A 25162-nucleotide genomic window follows, 5' to 3' on the forward strand; every position below is an offset into this window, starting at 1 on the left:
TTATCTACCTTCTAGTGAGTCCAGGGTGTTTTCGTTTGGGTTAAAACTTGTAGTAAGTGAGTCTATAGTCCGTTTTCAGTCCTCAGTTCCTATGCAGGCTTGGATGCGGTGATCTCGGCGTCTTTACTCTGCCGCCATCTTCCGGAAGTCCTCCATTTGTACTATTTTTACGAGGAAATTTGTCGAATATTCCCACTGATTGGCTCATCAAAAATAAAGTTTTGGAATACCTATTCTGATTTTATACACAACACAGAGTATTTTGTATGACAAAATATGAGGTCTAAATTACTTTTGATTGACAAGCAATGCTTAAAAGTACTTTTGTTCTAGGCACTTAAATGTTATTGTAGTTCTCAGAAATCAGGCAGGTAACTGTAAGGTTCCATTCAGTACTTACTGCCTTTTTAAGAAGGTTAATTTCATGTTTTCTTACTTTTAGTATTATTTTTATGAGTATGGCTTTGATGAGCTAAGGCGAAGACCAAGACATGTGTGTCCATATGCAGTTGTGTCTTTTACTTACAAAGATGATGTACAAAGTCCCAAGTTTGCATCTTCATCACGGTAAGACTTACTGAATTTTAGACATCTAGAATGGTAATTATTTATATTAATAACCCTGCAGTGCTGAGTTAGATGGAATACTTTGTTTTCTCTCTTTTCTTCCCTTATAATTAGGTACATGCATGTTCTTGATGACTTTTCAAATGTCATTGTGAAAGACAAAGTTTGTGGGGATACAAACTAAGGTGTTTTTAAACTTCATTAGGAAGCTTTATTCCCCTTTATATTGTGGATTTGTTGTATAGCTGAGTAAAAGTAACTTTTAAAAGCAAAATTTGGTTATTATTAGCTCTTCTGAAAATGAGGAACTTCTATGAAAGATCTCCCAGGCCTACCTAAACCTAAATGAAATATTGATTAAGGCATTGCTGGTTTTAAAAAATGCTGTTTCTGATTTTCAGTCAGAGTTGAGTACAATTGGTGATTTCTTATAAGCCTGAAAATACAACATGATCAAATGCAAAGTAGTGTCTCTTTTTTCCTCTTCCAAGTGGTAATTCCAGAAAATAGTTTGGCAAATTTGAATAAGTAAATTTATAGTGATGTAGATGAAGTTGTCAAGTGGCTATTTATTTTTGAGTGCCCATATCTTAAAGTGTAATACTAACTTAGAAATACAGATGTTTAAGAAAGTCAAATGAAACATATATTTTTGAGTTTCAACTCTTTTTCAGTTTCCCGATCAGATCATCTTCACTTCTTTCAAGTTGTTTCAGTGAGATTCAGCACTTTTTTCATGTCAGTGAATAGCTCTGGAAACCACTCACAGCCACAAAATACTGATCACATAGTACTCATTGTATTATTCTTTTTTAAAAAAAGACTTATTTATTCATTCACACAGAACTCTGGTGCAGAACAGAGGTACAGGGGTGGTGGGAGGATTCACCAGAGACAGTGGGGAGTAGAACAGGCAGATGGACGAAGTACACTGCTGAAGGGAACACTGGGTCAGACAGGAGAGGTCTGCTGCACCATGTGGATCACCTCTGTGGCCTGGGATTAAACTTGCTCTGAAGTGGCTGCGGCTTGCTTGCAGTGCTATGCTTTAACCCGCTGAGCCACCAGGGAGGGCCATATTTTTCTTTTTGATGTGACGCTATATGTATGATCCCAGTGGTACATTTATTAAAGTGCCCTTAACTGGTGTTCTTTAAAAGACATTCATTTCTTAATTGTAAGGTGAGAACCCCCCCTCCAACTCGCCCCCCCCAAGGAATAATGACACTGTTAATTTTATTTGCCTCCTGATTTTGTCACTGAATGATGAACACCTTTGCTATGTCTTGATTGTCACTGTGCATACCCCTGCTTATATTTCAGTTCTTTCCTCAACTAGCTCTTTAGTTTACAGCTGCATTTCCATCCAGTGTCTCCTTAAAGATTACCTTATCAATAAGGTCTTCCATTATTTTTTTAAAATCCCTCTATCCTTAAAGCCTCTTTTTTTTTGCATAAAACTTAAAAACAGGCATTTCCTGATATAAATGATATATTTTCTTTTTGATTGTTAACCTCTCTTGTAGCTTATGAGCAATAGTGGCAGGTACTTTGTTCATCTTTGTAATCCTCTTAGCTATAACTGTTTAACATGTAATAGGAGTTTAGTAAATATTTAAGTAATGAATGACTATATTGAAATAGAGATTGAGGGTGTTTCTTCAAATCTTAGCATCAAAACAAAGTAATTGACAGGCTGTAATAGGCAATATCTGTATATATTCTCATCTGATGGGCTATTTCTTGGAAAAACTGATCCCTTAAATTTGGTTAATGATATTAATTTGAGTCGAGTAATATTGTACTGTCAGGTAGACTTGCTTTATTAATATTTAATAAATAAATAATAATACATTTGTTTTCTCTACATGGAAGAAAAATTTAATTCTCTTGTACAGAATGCTATCAAAAATAGCACTAGATCCAGGTTTTTAGTCAGTAATGTTTTTCTTTTTATTGCTTCTAATCAGTAATACTTGTCTTTTCTTTTGAAAATTTCATTTGTAGATCTAATAGCTTTAATGCAGATAGAAACACAGGTAAGTTTTTTTCTATTCCTTCAGTATTACACAGAAAACTGTGTGTGTGTGTGTGTGTGTGTGTGTGTGTATACATATAAGTGCTTTGGGTTCTTTTATGAGACTATACAAAGTATGAAAAAGAGGGCGACACAATGTTACGCACGTCATCATTTAGTTGTCAAAGCATAACATTTCCTTTAGAAAGCGGCTGTTTATAGTCCTAATGTATTAGTACCTGGATAAAGGTTTAAAAAAAGTTTCACAACTCAATTCTTTAAAAAAAAAGTATGAAATCCATTAAAGGTTCTACAATTTAAAGATACAGACAAGGTAAAAAGTAGTACTAATGTACTTTCCTGGTTTCTTCATCATGCTAAGAGAGTAGAAAATAGGAGACTTGGGGATTTCCTACAACACAGTTCAATATTGTCTCCTTTGAGCAAAGTAAAAAGATGGTAAATGTATTTTCTTTGCTTCACAACTTTCTGGTATGAGGGCATTTAGAGAAGTAAATTTTTTAAAGATGTATTTATTTATTTTTGCATAGACAAACTGGGGTGTAGGCCAGAGGTATGGAGGTTGGGGGATGGTGAGAGGATTCACCAGAGATAGAGTGGGGAGCACTACTGAATCTATTGAAAGATACTGCTGAGGGAAGCAGCAGGTGAGACAGGCTGTGGGTCAGCTCCTTGGCAGGGGATTGAGCTCTTGCCACAGTGGCAAGCAATAGCTTAATGGCACTGAGACTTTAACCCATGCACCATCAGGTAGGTCCCTAGGCAAGTAAATTTTTAATCTTTGCAACTGGAATAGTGTCTAAGGGAAAAGAGGTCTAAGACAAAAATTCTTCCTATAAATAGAAATACCAAGTTTTGTTTTTGTTTTTTTCTAGTTAAACCTCGATTCTAGATATTTTCCCCCTTATTTCTAGTAAATACATGTTTGCTTCAGGGCTTCCAAGAGGCTGAATTATGTTATTCTTTATGTATAGATAAATTTAACTACACCCTGTGGAAAGGACAGCTTTTAAATAAAGGAAAACTTTTGTGTTATATCTCTCTGAGGTCAGCAACTCGAGCTTTTTTGCCTATCAAACTGTAAGTATGCTGTATTACAAACAAATAGAAATATGTTGTTGTAATTATTGTTTCTTTTGCTTTTTTGTTTTTAAGATTTATTTATTGTGCTTATAGCACTGGGTACAAGTCAGAGGTGCAGGGTTGGCGAGAGGACTCACCAGAGATAGAGTGGGGAGCAGAACAGGCAGATCAACGAAGTACACTGCTGAGGAGAGCAGCGGGTGGGTCAGAGAGGTCTGCCGCGCCATGTGGTCACCTCTGGGGCAAGTGGGGTTTGAACTCATGCTGCAGTGGCTTCAGCCTTTCAGTGTTGTGCTTTAACCCACTGTGCCACCAGGGTGGGCCTCTCTTGCTTTTTTAAAATTTTACTTTGGCATACAAGATCTTAACTATTGCTTTATTTTTTTAAACTTGTTTTGATAACTTTGTAATTTAATTGCCAAAATATCCCTCCTGCTTTTTGTTCTTGATTTGAGTTTGAGCTAAATAGTCACACACATTTGTGGTATAAAACTTTCTCGGTGATTTTAAATATAAGAAAAGATATTTCAAAGTTTTAATCCCAATCATATATATTTTTATTTAGCAACTGGGAAACAATAGACTTAAAAGAGCATCAGTTCTTTGTTGAAAAGAGCTTTGAAGTAGAAAGTTTAGTTTGTAGGCTTTTTCAGTCCTGTGCAACATATATTGGGAAAGAAGCATCTAAAATGATCTTTTTCCACAACTATAGTAAACATTATGGACCTTTATAAATGTTTAAAGATTATTTTAATAGTTCATACTTGAACTGTCTTTAATCAAATAACCTTTTATCCTTTCTAGTTAGTAAAACCAGCATAGAGGATGTTTTCGGTGTAAAAGTTGCAGATTGGTAGTATTGCCAGGCTGTGTACTTGCATAAATAGCTGGACTTCCCATATTAAGTCATCTTTAGAATAAAGTGAAAATAATAACTGTGCCCTTCTATTTCTGTCAAGATGTGGGGGGAGAGGGGAAGGGGTTGTATGAAAATACTGCTAGAGTTAAAGCTATAGGTAAAGAAAGGAGACTTTCTCATTTCTTTCAGACCTGAGAAATTAGATGTTGAAACAGTTATGAGTATTGATCATCTGAAACAGAAAATCCCTCCAGCACTGTTTTATAAGGAAACATACTTAGGTCCAAATGAAGGTAAAGTAATTTACTAAATAATTATTTTAATTTAAGTCTGTAACCTCCTCCTCCTCCAACTAAATTGTACATAGTAACATCATGTATTTTCCATGTACTCTTGAGTCATGATGATATTTTAAAATATTAATTATCTTAATGGTACTAAAATAAGAATTAAGCCTAATTTGAATATTTACTATCTTTCCTTTTTTTGGTCAGTTTTGAAGAATGGAATGTATTGCAGCCTCTATGAAGTTGTAGAGAAGGCAAGAATTGGAAGTAACATGGAGAATTTACTGCAAAAACTAGAGAAAGAAAAACTTGTGAGTGAAAGATTTTAAAATGTTCCTCATCTTTCTTTAGAAATGTACATATTAAAGTGATATTTTAAGTTGTTTCATTTTTGCTTCTGAAACTACCACATAGTCTGTTTTTGTTATTACCATTTAGTTTTACTTTGACTCCTGCTACTCTTCATTTTTTAGTAATGACACTAGAAATCTATGCAGGCCAGTTGTACCTATACAGTGTCTTTATCGTGGTTAATAATTGTGCCTGAGGCTGATATTCAACAAAATACTTCTTGACTATCTTTTGTTTGTGTAGTTCCGTAAAGATTGAGACAGAGACTCAATATTCTTCTGGATCAGTGATAGATGGTGTTACTGAGATAATATTGCAGTAGACACAGTGGCATATTTGAATATTCAAACTGATATTGGTAAGGCATTTGGTAAGGTTGAAGAGATAAATAAAGGAAGTGAGAGAACTGAGGCTGGAAAGTATGTAGGGGGCAATGTTCTGCATTGTAATTCAAGTAGTGATTGAATTGTTGGAAGTTTGATCTTGATGCTAGGAGCAGTGGGCTTTAAAGGGAGTGGTATGAGATTCTGAATGTGTCTGCAGCATGATCAGATCTGTTTTGAAAGTTTATGTTGGCTATTCTGTAAAGGATGAATTGAAGACTGTAGATGTGGTAAGAAACTATTGTTTTTGAGGAGGGTGGTGGATTAGATGAGAAATTAGCAATGATAATAGATAATTTTTTATAAGATTTTTACTAAGTAGTATTCATTTTATTAGATTTGACTATATCAAGATTGGGTAGAAAGGTTAGGTTTTATGTCAAGTTGTGTGATGGATTCAGGAGTGAATGGAAAATGAATACATGATGTTAATATGTATAATTTAGTTGGAGGAGGAGGAGGTTACAGAGAAGGAGAATGGCCATTCCAAGGTTTTAGTTAACATGAGACAGATGAATTCATGTTTAAATGTGGCTGAGATGTTCTAGTTGAGAGCAGAGTTTTTTCCATAGGTACACTGTTCAATACAAGGTTTTTAGTAGTTGATATCTTTTTAATCAGTTTCTAGGTAATCAAATAGAATATAATCAAACTGATAGAATAGTTTCATACCTTAGTTCATGGGGACATTTTTAAATATTTTAAACACTTGTATTTATAATTCTTGTTTTCCTCTGAAAGCCTTTTTTAAAGATTTATTTATTTATTGGCCCTCCCTGGTGGCTCAGCGGGTTAAAGCACAGCACTGAGAATCTAAAGCCGCTTCCGCATGAGTTCAATTCCCGCCAGCCCCGGAGGTGACCACATGGTGTGGCAGACCTCTCCAGGCCCGCCCGCTGCTCCCCTCAGCAGTGTACTTTGACCATCTGCCTGTTCTGTTGCCCACTCTGTCTCTGGTGAAGCCTCTCACCGCCCCTGAGCCTCTGGCCTGTACCCCAGTTCTATATGCATAAATAAATAAATCTTTTTTTTTTTTTTAAAGATTTTTATTTATTTGGGGTACAGGCCAGAGTACAAGGGCAGTGAGAGGATTCATCAAAGACAGAGTGGGGAGCAGAGTAGGCAGATAGACCAAACATACTGTTGAGGGGAGCAGCAGGCAAGATAGGAGAGGTCTGATGGCGCCATGTGGATCACCTCTGGGGCCAGGGATGAACTTGTCCTGAAGTCGCTGCAGCCAGCTCGAAGTGCATTGTCCTAACCTGTTGCACCACCAGGGAGGCCCTGAAAGCTTTTCTGTAAGACTAGTATTCCTTATACTCAAAATTATTCAATTTCTAAGTACAGAAAGTAAAATTTAGTAGTTTGTATACAGAAGGACATAGAGTTACCCAAATCTGGTTCTGTGTCCAGAGACTAAGTTTTGAGTCTTGACAGTGAGGCCTTTTTGAGGAAATTACTGTCTACTCATTTCCTAATAGTGACAATCATGGTAGGAAGAATAATGGCATTTTGTTCTTAACTGAACAAATACTAAAATAATGAAGAATTAAGAGGTAAAATAAGATCCTAGATGTTAAAGGGCACAGGCATTTTACAAAGATAGACTGAATCTAATGAACTTTGGTATTTTGTTTAGGTAATCCCCTTTCCTGCAAAAATCAGTAGGAATTACCCAAACTAAAACTGTTTTCATCATAGTTCTCCTGATAATAGGAAGTGTGTTGATGATTGTTGGTTCTTAATGTAATCCTGAATGCACAGGTGTTCTGAATAAGAATACTAATGAGTACTTCACAGTACAAAACAACTGTATTAGCTCCCCCTTACACACTAATTCTTTTATAAGGATAAACAGCTCACTTTTCCCGTGCACATAGTTGGACACTCCCTATTCAAGAAATGAGAAAAGATGACTTCCCTTTGCTATCTGTCTCCCCTCCTAAAAAGACTTCCTTAAAATTGTACTAAATATTAACTTAAATCCTTTGGTAAATAAAATTTCTTTAAAGCCATTCTGAAGCCCTGAAGCCAAGCCACTCTTAGACTTAAGTATCTCCATGTTCCTTAAAATATAAGGAAATAAATTCCCATTTTCCTAGCAACCTAAGGGACTTAAACTTAGGAACCTACTTAGTGCTGTAACCTTCTTCTATTTTGGAGCATAGCAATTAACTATTGCTATTTTGCTACAAATCTAATTTTTTTTTAAAGATTTACATGTCCCTCTATATTTGAGAAAATGTTCTTTAATTATTGGATCCTGGATGCTCAATTTTGGCTTGACAAATACTTTCTCATAGGACTTTGATTATACCTCAATATCTTCTCCATGAAAAGGTGTTGACAAGCTGCTCCACTTCCTTCATCCTTTTGTTAGGCATATTTTGCTATTTGAGATCTATCTTATTTTCAAAAAAATTAAAAGTCAGCTTGCTAGGACCCCTACAGACCCCTATCCTCTGCTCCAAATTGGGACTTTTTTTAATTGGAATTAAATTTATAGATCAAAATTTCAGAGAAATGACATCTCTCTGTGTGTGTGTGTGTTTAACATTTTAAAAGGATAGGTTTATTAGGCTGTCAGGAGAGCTGCCTGTTTACTTCTTTAGGATATTCTTTTGTTTTTCATTTTTGCTAGTTTTATTACCAGGCTCACATCTTTTAATACTGGTATAAACAATTACTTTTAGTATATTTTCTGTTATGTATAGAAATATAATTAACATTTTATATATCAAAGTTGTGTCAGGTCAACATGAAATTTAATTTGGTCATTTTGTCCATTCTTTGGGATTGTGGTAGAGATTTCATTATCTGTATAATTTTCTCTAGTTTTTATGTATTTTATGTGTCAGTATTGTACTAGGATCTCTAGTACAATACTGAGTAATAACTGATTATGGGCATTTTAGTTACTTTGATTTTGTAAACATGTAATAATGACCATGAGTTGTAAGAAGTTTGTAGAAGATAGCTTCATCAGGTTTACATATTTTTAGCCATGAATGGGTCTTAAACTTTATTAAATTTTTAATTTTTCATCATTTATCAAAATTTGTTATATGTTGAGGTTCTCCAGAGAACCCTATATGTGTATTTATATGATATAATTTACTGTAAAGAATTGACTCATGCAGTTATGGAAATCTCAGTTTCAGAATTTTCGTTTTAAACCTAGAAACCCAGAAGAGCTGATAGTTTGAAGTTGCAGTCTGAGCCTGAGGGTCTGAGAAGTAGGCGAATTAATGGTTCCTCAGTTTAAAGGTTGGCAAATAGAGCCAACCTGACAGTATGCTTCCAGATGCAGCAAGGGGAATACCAGTGTTTCACCTCGTAGATAAGGAGAAGGAATTCACCCTTACCCCAGAAAGGGTTATTAATCTTCTGTTCAGACCTTCATCTATATTTGGAAGGGCAATCTGCCTTACCCTGTATATCCATTTAAATACTAAGTACACTTGAACACTCTATGAAGCAACCAGAATAAAGTTTGACAAACTATCTGGACACCCACAGGTTAACCCAGGAAGTTAAACATACATAGCATTTAAATTTATACGGTGAATTATATTACATTTTTCCTAATATTAAATTATTCCTGCATTGCTTCTTTACCCTTTCCCTTTTTAAAAATAAATACTGGGTTTATTGGTGAATGTTTTGTTAAGGGATTTAGTATCTGTTCAGAGATGAGATTGAGCAGCCATTGTTCTTAACTGTACTATTACTGTCTTTTTTTTAAAAAAGGATTTGTTGGGCCCTCTCAGGTGGTGCAGTGGGTTAAAGCACAGCACGAAGAAGCTAAAGCCACTTCAGCATGTGTTCGGTCTCCAACCTGGAGGTGACCCACATGGTACGGCAGACCTCTCCTGACCTGCCCACTGCTCCCCTCAGCACTATACTTCGTCAGTCCGCCTGTTCTGCTCATTACTCTGTCTCTAGTGAGTCCTCTCACTGCTCTGCATCTCTGGCCTGTACCCGAGTTCTGTATGCTTAAATAAATCTTTTTTAAAAAAAGATTTATTTATGCATACAAGAGCTATGATAGAGGCTAGAGCTGCTGGGAGGGGTTGGCATAGGGCAGTGAGGTGGAATGAAAGAATTCGCCAGAGACAGAGTGGGGAGCGGAACAGATTTATTGAAATATACTGCTGAGGGAAGCAGTAGGCAAGGCAGGAGAAGTGAGAAGTCTGCTGTACCATGTGGGTCACTTCCCTGTCTGAGGGTTGAACTCTTTATGCAGTGGCTGCTGGTAGCTTGGTAGAGCTGAGACTTAACCCTTTGTGCTACCAGGAGAGCCCTGTTGTCTAGTTTTTAATCTAGCCTTTCCGAATTAAGCTAGGTAACGTGTTTCCTCATTTTGCAAATTGTGGATATATGCTTGATAAAAGCTATCTTTGGGTGTTAGGTAGTACATATATGCAAAATGGCTTGACTGCCAAGTACTGCTTTAGTTGCACGCCATGTTTTACTATACATTATTTTCACTGTCAGTCAGTTCTAAGTATTTTATAGATTTCATTATGATTCCCACTTTGACACAAGATAGTTTTTATTTTTAAAAAATATTTATTTATGCATATAAAAACTAGGGTATAGGCCAGAGAGGATTCACCAGAGACAAAGTGGGAGTAGCGCAAGCAGATTGAAATACACTGCTGAGGGGAATAGCAGGTGAGACAGGGGAGATCTACTGTACCCTGTGTGTCACCTTTTGGGCTGGGGATTGAACAACTGCTGTAGTGACTGCAGTAGCTTCATAGTGCTAACTTTAACAACTGCACCACTACGGAGGTTCCCAGTTTTTAATTTCTAACTGTATGAGGATACTTTTGTTCCTTTTTTCTAATGAAATTCCATTGTAATAAAAATCACCATCATAACAAGTGGTGATTATTTGAAATTTATTGAGGCTTGATTTAAAACCCACTTTGTGGTCATTACATGTCTTCCCTCTATAACTGAGAAAAACGTTTGTTCTTTAATTATTGGATTCTGGGTGCCCAAGTCTGGGTTGGCAGCTATTTTCTCTTCCCCTTTGATTATACCAGTCTTCCAATTTTGTCTGAGAGGTCTGCTTTTAATCTAATTATTATTCCTTTGTAGGTGATCTTATGTTTTTCTGGTTGCTTTTTTAAATCTTTGTTTTTGGTTTTTTGCAGTTAACATTAAATATATTTAGGTCTAGATTTCTTTATATCCAGCTTGGTATCTATTCTTTCTTATTTGTAGATTTATATCAACATTTTTGAAATATTGTCAGTCATTATCTGTTGTCATCACAGTGCTAGTATAAGTTTCTGATGTCTGCAAACTGCCCATCATATTATAACTCTGGTTTGCTAATGAGAACACCTGCATTCATCTTATAAAATCCATCTCTAATATACTCTCTCATTATTTTTTCCAACAATAAACAAATGTATTATTCCCTGTTGCTTTGCACATCTACTTGAGAACCTTTCTGTCTTATGTAATAAGTGATACTTCTTTTGTTTTTCACCCAACCCACTTACAGACTCCTGATCAGGGATCTCGTGTTGTTTGTCTCTGAAGTTTTCTCTGGCAAGCCAAATTGCTTTACTTAATGAAAGAGGTCACAAAGTATGTTTAGAATTAGATTATAGCAGCACATTTCATTTGTCTGATTAACCTGAACTCTTGTTCAAAGTTGTTCAAAGCAGTGTTTGTGTCATATTGACTTTATATATCCAGTATCCAGCCATCTGCCTTGGCAATTAATAACATTTCTTTTGAATTGCTGAGGAAATTTTCTTAAGTCTTTAGTTTGGTCCTTTTATTTTAGCATCATGGAAAAATCATCAAGTTGGTTTCACAGTTAGGGAAGAATCTTTCATTATTTTTCTCATGAAAACTAAGGGATTGGTTTGATTGGGACCCTGTTCATTTAGTAGAGTTGATAGAGTTTTAAATTAATTCATTAAGAATATTTTTCATAAAAATTCATTTTTTAAATCTTGTGTGAGAAATGATATGGTGAGAAATAATAAAGCAGATTCAACTTCTTCCCTCTTCCAAAAATGCAGGTTCTTGTTAAACCTTTGGGAGACCGAGGATACCTTTTTCTTCTTTCTCCTTGTCAAATGGTTTCTCCATATGGTAGGTGATACCTTAATTTTTATAATTATTTTCTTTTTAGTTTAAAACACATTGCTAATGAGCTTGGCTTCTGTTTTTTTAGACCATCAAATTGCCAGGCCTCGAGTCCTACATGCTTTGTTTCTGTTTCAAGAATCTAGAGGCATAGTTACTTGTAAGTTCTTTGGATATCTAAATCCACTTATGGAAATCTACATTTTATTGAAATTTTTCGGATGGCGCACTAAGCATTTTATCTTTTCTTACATCATACTTTGAGAAATACTGAGAGTACTAGGAGATAGTAATATAAAACTCAATAATTTTTAATCTATGAAAATGTATTTATGTTGTACCTTTATGAAGTTATTGATAGTAACTGGTATGATACTTAAGGCTTATTTTCCAGATCTTTATTATGATTATGTTTTAGTTCACTTTTACAACCCACAGAATTGGTTTCATTGTTAGCTTAAGAATGAGGTTCTCAATTGTGGCTGTTAGGTACCTGTATATCTGCTTACATGAAGTTAAAAGTTGTTAGAATAGGAAGGAATAATATTGTTGTCATCTGCAGAACTGTCTTGCTGTTAGCCTCAGATCTTGCCCTACCTCCTTATTTCTCCTTACAGCATGCTTGCCACCCTTTGAATTGCATAGTGGCAATAAGAAATAAAGATCTGGGATCCTTTTCCCTTGAAAAATATATACAGTTACATTTGTTTTAGTTTCTTATTAGTCTGTTTTAGGCTCCTGGACTTAGAAGCTTGCTTATTCATATATTTCTATACTATACATATATTAGGGTACATATTAATTTGGTTCACACTGTATGAATGTTATATTCTTAACAATATGTAGATCTGTAATTAGTTTCTTGATTGCTAACATGGTTTGCTTTTTTTGTTTGTTTATAGCACAAATAGGTTCAACCAATGCAGCACCACAGGAAAGACATGAGCACATGCCAGACATATTAAAAATAACTCAATTTTTACAATTTTCTTTGATTCAGTGTCGAAAGGAATTTAAAAATATAAATACTATAAATTTTCATTCTGTTGTTGAGAAGTATGTAAGTGAATTTTTTAAGCGAGGTTTTGGTTCAGGTAAACGAGAGTTTTTCATGTTTCCATATGACTCAAGATTAGATGACAGAAAATTCTTATACTCAGCTCCAAAAAATAAATCCCATATTGATAATTGTTTGCATACCTATATATTTCGGCCTGAAATGTATCAGTTACCTATTTGTAAATTAAAAGAACTATTTGAAGAAAATAGAAAACTTCAGCAGTTCAGTCCACTTTCAGATTATGAAAGCCAAGAAGAAGAAATGAATGGCACAAAAATAAAATTTGGAAAACGAAATAACTCAAGGGTTAAAACTGTTATACCTGGAAAACAGAAGTCATCTCACTCTTCAGATTATGATCAGGATAGAGTCAAAGAATTGATTAATTTAATTCAGTGTAGGAAAAAAAACGTGGGTGGGGACTCAGACACAGAAGATACGAGAAGCAAAACTGTCTTGAAGAGGAAGCTTGAGGATCTACCTGAAAATATGAGAAAACTTGCAAGAACCAGTACTTTTTCTGAAAATTGTCATCTCTATGAAGGTAAAATATCAGATTGCTCCTCACATAGTGTTAAAATAATAGCCCAAAACTTAGTAAAGTAGTAAGTTCTGTCCTTATTCCCTCATGCTGCAAATTGCAGCCTAAGAGCCACTTCTGCCTGCCCTGCTTTGTAAAGAAAGTTCTATTGGAATACAAATATGACTGTAAGATACAATAATTAACTTCCTGATCTATTACAGAAAATAATTACCCACTCCCATACATCAGATTTCTGAATTAGTAGCTCTGCTTTTATATTTTATATTTTATATTTATCATTGTAAAAGTATGACACAGAATGTTGAATTCTTTTAGTATTTTGCTCAGTGAAAACTTTTTTTCCCACCCTAGGAGTTCATAATATATTTAGCTTTTTCTTTGTTTTGTTTTAGTTGACATAAATGGGAGACGATTGTCTTGAGTCTGTTTCAGTATTGCAAGTAATTTAAATATTTTTTATCAAGATTTTAAAGATTTTACACTATGCTTTAAGCTGAAAATGTGTTTCATTGCATTCAGGAATTTTAGATGTGTTACAGTCTTTTATTTTGTGCTCCTTGTTTATCAAGATCTTCTATTCCTCTTTCATAGTAAAGAGGAATACTTGTATGTTTTCAATTCAGTGAGTCAGATTTGACTAGGTTAGCCAGATCATTGTATAGTTCTTTAACTTTCTTTCTTTACTTATTTGCTCTCATTTCTTCCTGCACTATCAGTATTATAGCTAAGTGGTATTTCGGCTTACATGAAATAAGAAATCTGCTCCTTGCGTCACACCAGTTATATTTCATCTTATTGCACTGAAAAGTACAGACAGGAAACTTTTCCATCATTGCTGAAAACTCTGTTTTGACTATATTGTTTCTTGAGTAACTTTCAAATTTCTAATTTTTTTTTTTCCTTTCACTTGATATATATTCTTTTTTTTCCTTCCCAATATTTTAATCTTTTCCCACATTTTCTCCTGAGTGGCCTTTCTGGCTTTGCCACTCATTTTAGTATCATGTTCTCAGGATTGCTTTGCTATTTTGCTACCAGTCTCATCTGTATTCTTTCAAGACTTGGTTACACACTGACCACATGCATCCTGGCTAGCAGTGTTTCCTCTTCTTTAGCATGCTTCTTGGTTAGGGCTCCCTTCTTTGTCCAAACTCTGTCATCATCAGTCCCTTACTTCTCTTTCTCTTTGCCTAAAATGTCTGTCACGTCCCTCAGGTCTCCTACCTTTGTACCCCAGATCTCTCTCATTAGCTTTCTGGCTGTTTTGCTTCTTGATAGTTTTCATTTACTTTAGCCTGTGCTAGTTTATGCTCTACATTGTTATCTGCTGATACTGGCTATATACTATCTTACACTGTTTACTTGTGTCTTGAGAGTTAAGTACTTATTGTGCATGTGTTAGGTGCTTTACACATACTACTTTTCTGGTTCTTGAGTAGTAAATGTACCTACTATATTTACAGATAAGTATGTTTTACTTACTGTCTCAAAGAATTTTAATTAAGTCAAGTGACAGACTCCAAAATAATTGTTCTTAAACTGTGCTTTAACCTAGTATTGAACACATAATAGTCAAGATAGTTAATTGTTGGTACTGTTTTAGGTAATAATTGACTAACTTCATATATGCTAAAAGTTATGGGTGAAAATCTGGCTTTATCAGTATTAAATTAAGGGAAAGTATTAAGTATTAAATAAGGGAAAGCCTTACTAATTATAACAAAGTTTCTCCTTTGTTATAGAGCAAGGAAGGAAGGGATAGTAAGTTAAGCCAGGACTAGTGACTATCAGACTTTATTTCTAGGTATTCCTCACTTGTATTTCTTTATAGTCATTTTATACACTTCTGCCTTTTGAAAATAAAGATTAACAGGTTGTAAACTTACTTAAATATCCAGATCCTGATTTGGTGGTCTCACTCAGTTCTTAAGAGGCAACCTTCTGTTCCCTTACCTCTCGTTAACATCAAACATCAACTTTTCAAAGGCATTGATTCATATACAATATATTGATTTTAATCACAAAATTTGATTTTGGTTTTTTTTAGGTAATACTGATTTTACAGCACTGTGTAAGTTTCAGGCATATAGTTACAAGCCTCAACATCTGTGTATAGCAACCACATTGAATTTGATAGTGTAACCACCACTCCAATATAGACTTATTTCCTTACCTCCAAAAGTTGTCCTGTACTCCTTTACAGTTAATCTCACTCCACCCTGCCACTTGCCTGCTTTCTGTCATATAGATTAGATTTGCCTGCTCTGTAATTATTGCAGTAGTATATACCTGTTTCTTCTTTGTTTTTGTTTTTTTTTTTTGCAAAATGCCTTCTTAAATTGGAAATCCTGACATCCATTCCTTTTCCCTCAGCATTAAAGCAAATAACTTTTTTAATATCTCCTTCCTTTGTAAGATTTTTTAATGTTGGTTGTATAGATTACACAGATTTACACCTGCTTAGAACCATGTTTTAATATGGTTTTTGTTCATAGTACAACCTTGGTGTAGATTTTGTCCAAAAACTTCATATCCTAACTTCATTGTTAATATAAGTAATCTAGTTTCCAAGTAATAGATTTTTAAAAATTTCGGACAATACCTTAAAACAATGAGACAGAAACCAAATTAAGTCCAGTGGTTTTTTTCCTAGTACAGTTTAGTGTATTCTGTATTTCCTTCTAACATTTTGCAAAAGAGCACGTGCAGATATCTGTTGTCAAGCTCCTGGTTGATACAGATTTTAGTAGTAAAATTTAATATGATTATTAATATACATAATCCATACTGCCAACATGATATTTGAGATATATGAGCTCATTTTCCATTAATAGTAGTTTCACATAATGAAAATATTATCTAAGGGGAATTTTGATCTATGCAGAATTTTAGATCTAGCTATATTGTAAAGAAAGAAGGCTGAACTAATAACAGCTAAGCCAGTAGCTTTAGTTCCTGGACCTATAAATACTTAAGATAACTAATTTTTAGGTATATTCACCCAAACCTAGAGATGACTTTTATTTTTTAGAGTCTCCACAGCATATTGGATCACTTGGGCATGAAGCTGACTTGAGACATCAGCAGCAGGATACCTCTAATTCTGGCATTGCTGACATCCAGAAGCTGTTTAATTGGCTATCAGAAACTCTAGCAAATGCACGTCATTCGGATGCATCCCTGACAGATACAGTCAACAAAGCCTTAGGATTGACCTCTGATGAGGCCTATGAAGAATTGAGACAAAAGCATGACTTTGAATTGAACTCCACTCTGGACAAAAAAGAATATGAACAGTCTACTTGTGCAAAAATTGAAAACACACATTTTAAGGTTACTCAGAGCCCACTGTTAGAAGCTGATATCTCATCTTTAAAGTATCCTGTTCCTATCAGTGAAGTAGGCACTGACCACAAACTACATTTGAAAGACGTAAGCATATATCTGTGACTATTTTATTTTTGTGAATGTGTATGAAAGGCATGAGTGTACTTCATTGAGTTTTTCTTACCTTTTTTAAGAAGAAATAAAATACAGTAAACATCTCTGTCTACTCTAGCCCTAATATAGTATTTTTAAGTGATTTCTTATTTCAGAGATAAAGGTAGGACCTCCCTGGTGGCCTAGAGGCTAAGTCTCAGTGATACCACCGCTAATGCCTGAGTTCAGTCCCTGGCCAGGGAGCTGACTCACATATGACATAGCAGACCTCTGTCTTGCCCGCTGCTCCTCTCAGCAGTGGATTTCGGTCAACCTCCTTTTCTGTTCCCCACTCTGTCTTTGGTAAAAACTCTTACCCTCTGCACCTCTGGTTTATACCCCAGCTCTATGGTTATTTTCCTTCTGTTTATGGTATTATGATAAAGTTAAGGCTGATACGTTCAGAATTGGCCATTTCTGGAATTCTGTATCATTCCATAACAAAATAGAATTCTCAAAACATTGGCTTTCTGATAGCAGCAAGAACTCAAAAGTGAAGCAAATGAGGTAATTGAAGTCATTCTACCAGAGCTGTAAACAAGGTTAGGTACTTCGTATTCTCGTGCAAATGGGAGTTGAAATGAATAATCTTTTAAGATTTCCTCTGAGGAAAAATATGAGATTGTTAGCTTTGCTTGACAGGCCCATATTTATAATTTACTTCCCCTTCCCTCCCCCCCCCTTTTTTTTTTTTAAAGATTATTTATTTGTGCATATAGAACTGGGGTACAGGCCAGAGGCTCAGGCGGTGAGAGGCTTCACCAGAGACAGCGTGGGGAGTAGAACAGGCAGATCGACGAAGTACACTGCTGAGGGGAGCAGCGGGCGGGCCAGGAGAGGTCTGCCACAACATGTGGTCACCTCCGGGGCAGGCGGGAATCAAAATCATGCAGAAGCGGCTTTAGATTCTCAGTGCTGTGCTTTAACCCGCTGCGCCACCAGGGAGGGTCCCCTCCCCCTTTAAAAAAAAAAAGATTTATTTTATTTATGCATACAAGAGCTGGGCTCAGGTCAGAGGTACTGGGGGGTGGTGAGGGAATTCACCAGAGACAAGAGTGTGAAGCAGAACAGGTGGATGTACTGAAATACACTGTTGAGGAGAGCAGCAGGTCAAATGAAAGAGGTCTGCTGTGCTGGGAGGGTCATCTCCCTGGCCATGGGGGTCCACTCCCTGGCTGGGGATCAAATTTGGGCTGCAGTGGCTGCCAATAGCTTGATAGTACTGAGACTTAACCCCTTGGGCCACAAGGAGGTCCCCTCCCATCTTTAAAGAAGGTAATTTTATGAATATTCCCAGGCATTTTAAAATATATATTTATGGGGGAGATGATGGCAGGAAGCTCACTTAGGGGGAGGTATGTAAAGAAGGTATGAAGTTAGCACTGTTCATACATCCTGATGTAATTGTTTTAAATCACGTCTATGGAAAATGGGCCTATTGTAACAAAAGTTTTATTGGAACACAATAATGTCCATGTATTTAAGTAGTGCTTATTGGCTGCTTTGTGCTGCAGTGGCAGAACTTACTACCTGGCTTGGAAAGCCTAGAGTCTTTGCTGCTTTACTAAACAGTTTACCAACTTCTACTCTAAATCAGCATCAACTATGTTTAAGGGACAACATTGTTTTAATCTGAGACTTGAGTATTATAAATTTACCACTCCAATTTTACATACTATTAAGGTTTAAATTGAAATTATGAATTTACTGTGGAAAGATAGTTATTTTGGGCATTAAAATTAATTGAAAAGAAACATTGAACATGAACTTCTAATTTTTAGGACCCAAATTTAATTAGCATGAATAATTTTGAAGATTGCAGTTTATGTCCCATTAATCCCATTGACCATGGATTCCATCGACAATCTAAGTCAGATGTTGAAGAGACTGAAATACACTGGAAACTGATTCCAATTACAGGTAAGAGCAAGTTAGGTTTACTTTGTTTACTAATTAAGACTCAGTTTCCTGAAAGGTTTTATGTTGCTTCTGACATCTTTACTCTCTTGAGCAATGTAACTGTTCTTCAGTGAGTGTTGCTGTTCTTGTTTGGCATCAGCAAATAATTGAAATAGGCATTTAAAGTATACATACTTTCCTTCTGGAGGTTGTAGGCTAAAAATTTCAAATGAAAATTGTTGGTTGGCAGAAATTCACTTTCAAACAAGGTAGTTACAGAGATAAAATGATCTGTGGGCAGCCAACTAATAAATGCTATCATCTCAAATTACTAGAGCTAACCGTATAAACAAGTGGCCACCTGAGGCTGCCATGTTCATTTTTCTAATATGGATTATTTTTGCGAAATTAGATCACTGTGGAGAATGGCTTGAAATGATCAATATTCAGTAAGAGTACTTACTGAACCATGGGACAAGGATAGTTGAGCAAATGTTGAGAGGTCATTTTACAATATACTTGAATTCATTAACATTTTGGGTTATTGGAAAAGGGACTAATAGGTATCACCACTATCTGAAGAGTCTACAAATCTAATGGATACTTTCCCTCAGGAGGGAATGCAAGAAGTCCAGAAGACCAGCTGGGGAAACATGGTGAGAAACAAACAACAGGTGAGAAGGTTCACTCTGCTTATCCTTCCAGTGTGCCCTTCCTCAGAATTGCTACTTGCATTTCTGGATCTCATCAATAGGGCATCATTTTAAGTTCTGTTAATTAAAGAGCATTTGGACAGTATATTTAAATCATTGATTGATTTGTATTACTTATCCTTGTACAAAAGACTGTTGAGAAGTCACTGAATATGCATATAGATTATTTTCTGTATCTGAAATTCTAGAATATTTTTCATAATTCATTTCTACAGATATCTTAAGAAAAGTAGTCTTCCAAACTTCTTTTTAAATTAAGGTGTGAGGTGGTGAGGCCATTTATCTTTTACGTATATTATTCATAATCTTAAATTTTTTGATCCAGTTCTTTAACTATAAAGCTAATTTTAGCAGATATTTAATTTTTAGGAAATCCACTTCTGTTTATTGGCTTTTTAAATAAGTTTAATTGAGGGGTGCAACGTTTTGTGCACAGATTGTGTTATATGGTCTTTAGTAGGAAGGTTGCTTCAGAATTTGGTTCAAACTGCCACTGTTTCCATGGTCCACACATTTCCCCAGATTATGCATTTTTTTGATTTGCTACCAGGATTTACTGTGTTTTTCTTCCTTTTGTACACATGAGCACATCTCTTGCATAGATAGGATTCATTTTCCTCTCAAGCATAAGCACCTTCAATTTTAAGAAAAGTTGTATGCTCTCTCTGGTTTTAGACACTCTGCATATAGCCAGGGAAAATGGTCATGGACCACAGGCTTCGAGCCATATTTCTGTAGTCCCATCCCCAGCAGGCCTCCAGATAATTTAAATAAAAGATTAAGAAAGTTTAAGGTTCCAGAAAGTTTATAGATCTTACTCTGATTGGTTAGTTATAGTGGAGAAGACAATTTCTTTTGTTTGGGCCCAGTAAATTCAACATCTCTGTTGGTATGCACAGGCATTGTTTTGTTGCTGAAAAGTTTGGTACTGGGTCTTTTATGTTTCAGTTTTGTTGTGTCTTTTTCACAAATCTTGAAGCTTTTTTTGTATTAATTTGGAAGGAAAGTTAAATGACAAATAGATCTGTACAGTTGTTCCCTTGTTTTGAAAATAAGAGAATTTCAGTTGTAATTGTTTTCTTCAAGAAAATATTTGTCTCCTAGGAAAAGATGGTCAAAACACACAGACACACATGAACAATAGATACCTGGCATAGGAAACCTTTAGTCTTTGTGAATTTTACATATGTATCCAACTTACATGATCACTGAAATCAAAATGTAAAAAATTTCCAACATCCTGGAAGGTTTTCTTAGATATCCTCCCAGTTGGTATTCTCTCTCCCTCCAGTAAATAACCTAGGAACCTGACTTCTTTCATGGAAGATTAGTTTTACCTGTCCTTGAATTTAAGATAAACAAAACCTATACATGTTTTGGGCTGTCACTCAACATTATGTTTTATCATGTTTTGCTCTCAATCAGCAATTATTTCTTGGGAGTAGTAGGTATTTGTGTTTCAAAATGTCCCATCAGCATCTGAAGTTCTTACTTAGGATACCATCTGTGTAGCTTGTTACGAAAGTATAGATGTCTAAATGATGCTATTCCTTTCCATTTAAGTCAAAAGTATGGCTGTGCTTGAATGTTGATCAGTTGAAAACAGGCATTATTATGGACATCAATGTGTTCATTTTAAAGTACTTGTTGATAACATAAATAACAAAGTTGTCATTCTTAAGTCATAGGGGAAATTTGTGCAATATAAGATTAAGTGGTGCTCATTCACCTTTTAAAAGAGATTTGGTTAACTTGACAAAGTTGTCTTTACTCCTAACCCAGATAGTCTCCTCCTGTAATCAACCTGTTATAAACTTCATATGTACATTTCCAAGCATTTACTGTATGTACTACAAACCCCATGTTGCAGACTTAAGGAAGACATTCAGTATTCCTGAGTTATATTTTGGAGCATGAATTTTCTGGCTTATCAGTTTCAACTCTTACCTTGGCATATTGTATATTTTGCTCCTTCTTCAGATCTGCTATGGTCTTAACCTGCTGACAGGTGTACCTGGTCAGTAGTTGACAGGGAATGGTAACAACTGGGGTTGGTAGACAACAATTTACAAGGTAACTTCTGTTGAGGTCATTGAAATCCTTAGAAAGGTATGAGTATGGGAAAAATCAAAACTTATTTTTGAATAGCAGATATGCTGCTATACCCCTATGAACAATCCTGAATTAAGGATTCATTGTATCTTTCAATCAGTGTGGTTTTTTTTTGTTTGTTTGTTTTTTAAGATTGATTTATACTCACAAAAATTGGGGTACAGGCCAGAGGTGCAGGGGTTAAGAGCATTCACCAGAGTCAGAGTGACTGAAATATACTGACTGCTATCGGAGGAGCAGTGGACCAGATGAGAGAGGTGTGCTGTGCCATGACCCATGGCCAGGGATTGAACTCATGCTTAGGATAGTTTCATAGTGCTGAGACCTGAGACTTAGCCTCTTGTGCTAATAGGGCGGCCCTAAATTGTAGTTTTGAAAACTATGTGCTTGTGTTTTCTGATTTAAAGGTACCATTTCTTATACTACAGCAGCAATTTGTTAGGAACTGTTGTCTTAGAGTTAGGAAAAATACATTATAAAAAGTAAATTTACAGGCCTTGGTGGTGGTGCAGGGGGTTCAGTCTCAGCACTATGAAGCTATAGGCAACCACTATTTTTATACAAGCTCGTGTTTGACTCATGATCAATCCCTGTCCAGGGAGCTAACATACATGGTGCAGCTTCTGTTCTGTTCCCCACTCTATCTCCAGTGAATCCTCTCATAACCTCTGGCCTAACACCCAGCTCTTGTATGCATGAATAAATTGATCTTTTTTTTAAAACAAAAAGTAAAATTGTGTAATATAATTTAGGCAAAGGTCAGTAATATTCTTCTTTTCTTACTTCATAAGTGTTTTTGTATTATTTTTAAAAGGAAGTTAGAATATCTGTTATATGTAGTTTGAAAAAACTACATCTAGGACATCCCTAGTAGCCTAGGGGTTAACTCAGTGCTATCACCTCTGTGGCCTGAGTTAGAACCTCAGCCAGGGAGCTAACCCACATGTGGTATAGCTAGCAGACCTCTTCTGTCTCAAAAGCTCTTTCCCTCAGCAGTGTTTCAGTAAATCAACCTGTTCTGCTCCCCCATTCTACCTCAGGTGAATTCTCTCACCCTGGCCCACACCCCAGTTCTTATTCACAGAAAGTTTAAAAAAAAATAAAAGCTTTTAAAAATGTAAACCACTCCTTTTAAAAAAAATTGTGTGAATTTAGGATTTATGATGGGGGCGCGGGTAGGTAAGATAAAGCAGATCTTATGGATTGAGCTAATTGCCAAGAGTTAAACACTTAGTTGCATTAACATCATCTAGCTGAATGACCTTTTCATTTCAGATGGATGTAGGGCAATAACTGTCGTCAACTGTCATGATTCCTTTTTTTTTTTTTCCAAAGATGTGTTTATGCATACAAGAGCTATGGTGTAGGCCAGAGATGCAGGGAGTGAGAGAATTCACCACAGTCAGAGTGGGGAAGAGAACAGGCTGAATGAGTTAAAATTAACACTGCTGAAGGGGGAAGAGTGGACAAGATCCAAAGAGGTCTGCACCATGAGGGTCACCTTCCTGGCCAGGGATCGAAATCATGGAGTGCTGCAGTAGCTGTAGATTGTTTCATAGTGTTATGTATTAACCCTTTGTGCCACCATAAAACAAAAAATACAGTGGAAAGTACTAGCAAAACTTATGTTAAAGCAACTATGAAATGTCTTTTTTCCTGTATTATTGAGCTTTTTTCCCTTGATAAAGTCCCTTTGTAGGGAAAAAAATCCACTAAGCAATCCCATTATATGTGAGCATATGAAAATTTAAAATTCTGCTAGATCCTGAATACAAATCTCAAGTTGGCATCATTCTAACATTTCGCTTCTTTCAATTGCCTAACATTCAGGTTTTCATAATTAGAGAATATTATAGTAGACATGACTTAGCAAAGAATATGAGTTTATCAAGGTGTTGAAACTGACCATTCTGATTAAAACATTCTGTTAAAGTCAGTGACAAAAAGGTAAATCAGCAAATTGACTTAATTTCTATTGATGCCAAATTGGTGCTCTGTGGTCATTTCAAAGAAATGAAAAAAATAACAAAGTTGTTAATCCAGCCACTAAAATCCGGTGACCAGCCATAAAAGAAGGGCACATAGGAAAATTGGGTTCACACCATTGTTGGACATTTTCTTGATGAGTTTTTGTTTTTAGGTATTATGTTTGTTTAAATTGCTTTTATAATGATGCATTCTTCCTATATAGGTATGAAATCACCAGAAGAACAACTGGTGTGTCTGCCACCACAGGAGGCCTTTCCTAACGACCCCCGGGTAATAAGTAGACAGAGAAGTTCTGATTACCCGCTTCCATCCTCTCCATTTACAGACTCACTAAAGGGCACCACTGAGGATGACGTGTTGACAGGTCAAGTGGTGGCAGTGGAGGAGCAGTGTGTGCCAGCAGCAGAGCCGCCAGCAGTGATTGAAACCACAGAGAGGACAGTGTTAGGAGAGTATAATCTCTTTTCTAGGAAAATAGAAGAGATTCTGAAGCAAAAGAATGTTTCATATGTCAGTAAGATTTCCACACCTGTATTTTCAACACAAGAGAAGATGAAACGGCTTTCTGAGTTCATATATTCTAAGACATCCAAAGCTGGTGTACAAGAGTTTGTAGATGGCTTGCATGAGAAACTACATAATATTGTTATCAAAGAATCAACTAAGGGTGGGAATTTGCCACCAGTCAGTCCTGATGATTCTGGTACTAAGATAGCATTGAATCCTTTGGCAAGGAATGTCCTGCCAGTTTCTTCAAGTGACTTCAACCATAAACACTTCCTTGAGCCACTTTGTAGGGATACTTTGAAAGACACCAGCTCTAATGAACAACATTCCTCTTCGACTTTGGGTTTAACTGAATTAGAATTGATCCAGCCACAGCATGTCACAGAGCTAATGGTGACTTCTGATCACACTGTACCTGGTGATATTGCCCAAGATCCAGTAGAAAAAGAAACAACAAAATCACCCAGTGACGTCAATATTTCTGCCCAGCCAGCTCTTTCAAATTTTATAAGCCAGCTAGAACCTGAAGTATTTAATAGTTTGGTTAAAATCATGAAGGATGTGCAGAAAAATACTGTGAAATTTTATATTCATGAAGAAGAGGAGAGTGATCTCTGTAAAGAAATAAAGGTAACTAAAATGAAAAGGTAATCGTAATGTTGTATAAAATTTTCTTGAGTCTGCTCTCTATACATTGAAGTTTTTTATTTAAATGATCACATTTTTATCATTTATTACAGATTTAAAAGACTAGTGAATTCAGCAAAGTTCAGAACCTGCAGTATGAATATCTTAGAATTTAGAATCTGTTTTATAGTATCATTTTAAAGATCATTGTGCAGCTCCCTGGTGGCATAGGGGTTAAAGTTTCAGTGCTATCAAGTTACCACCAGCTACTGTGGCATGAGTTCAATCCCCAGCCACATGGAGCAGCAGACCTCTCCTGTCTTCACCTGTAGTTTCCCTCAGTGTGTTTCAGTAGATCCTGTTCTTGCTGCCCCCCACCCCCATCTCTATGAATCCTCTTAGTCCTCCACCCCCACCACCACCTCTGGCCTAAACCCCCAGTTCTTATATTAAGTAAATCTTTTTTTAAATAAAGATCCTTAGTATGCATACTGTATATACCTTTAAACTATTCAGAAAGTTGAAATGTTATTTCTTGGGTGTTTG

The 25162-nt window shown here is 35.8% G+C and overlaps 1 protein-coding gene across 2 annotated transcripts in view; it reads left to right on the forward strand.

Moving 5' to 3' along the window:
• FAM208A (family with sequence similarity 208, member A) overlaps positions 1-25162 on the forward strand; it is a 55556-nt gene that overhangs the window by 22888 nt on the left and 7506 nt on the right. For both annotated transcript variants that reach the window (XM_004676051.2, XM_012720348.1), the window contains exons 7-18: positions 443-567; positions 2575-2606; positions 3580-3685; positions 4737-4840; positions 5042-5145; positions 11619-11691; positions 11774-11845; positions 12588-13289; positions 16321-16721; positions 18551-18689; positions 19283-19342; positions 23685-24619. In XM_004676051.2, coding sequence (XP_004676108.1) covers positions 443-567; positions 2575-2606; positions 3580-3685; positions 4737-4840; positions 5042-5145; positions 11619-11691; positions 11774-11845; positions 12588-13289; positions 16321-16721; positions 18551-18689; positions 19283-19342; positions 23685-24619 — 2853 coding nt within the window. The remainder of the gene's footprint in view (positions 1-442; positions 568-2574; positions 2607-3579; positions 3686-4736; positions 4841-5041; positions 5146-11618; positions 11692-11773; positions 11846-12587; positions 13290-16320; positions 16722-18550; positions 18690-19282; positions 19343-23684; positions 24620-25162) is intronic.

Source organism: Condylura cristata, unplaced genomic scaffold (assembly GCF_000260355.1).
Source record: "Condylura cristata isolate star-nosed mole 26May11 unplaced genomic scaffold, ConCri1.0 scaffold00004, whole genome shotgun sequence".
In the NCBI taxonomy this organism is placed as follows: domain Eukaryota; kingdom Metazoa; phylum Chordata; class Mammalia; order Eulipotyphla; family Talpidae; genus Condylura; species Condylura cristata.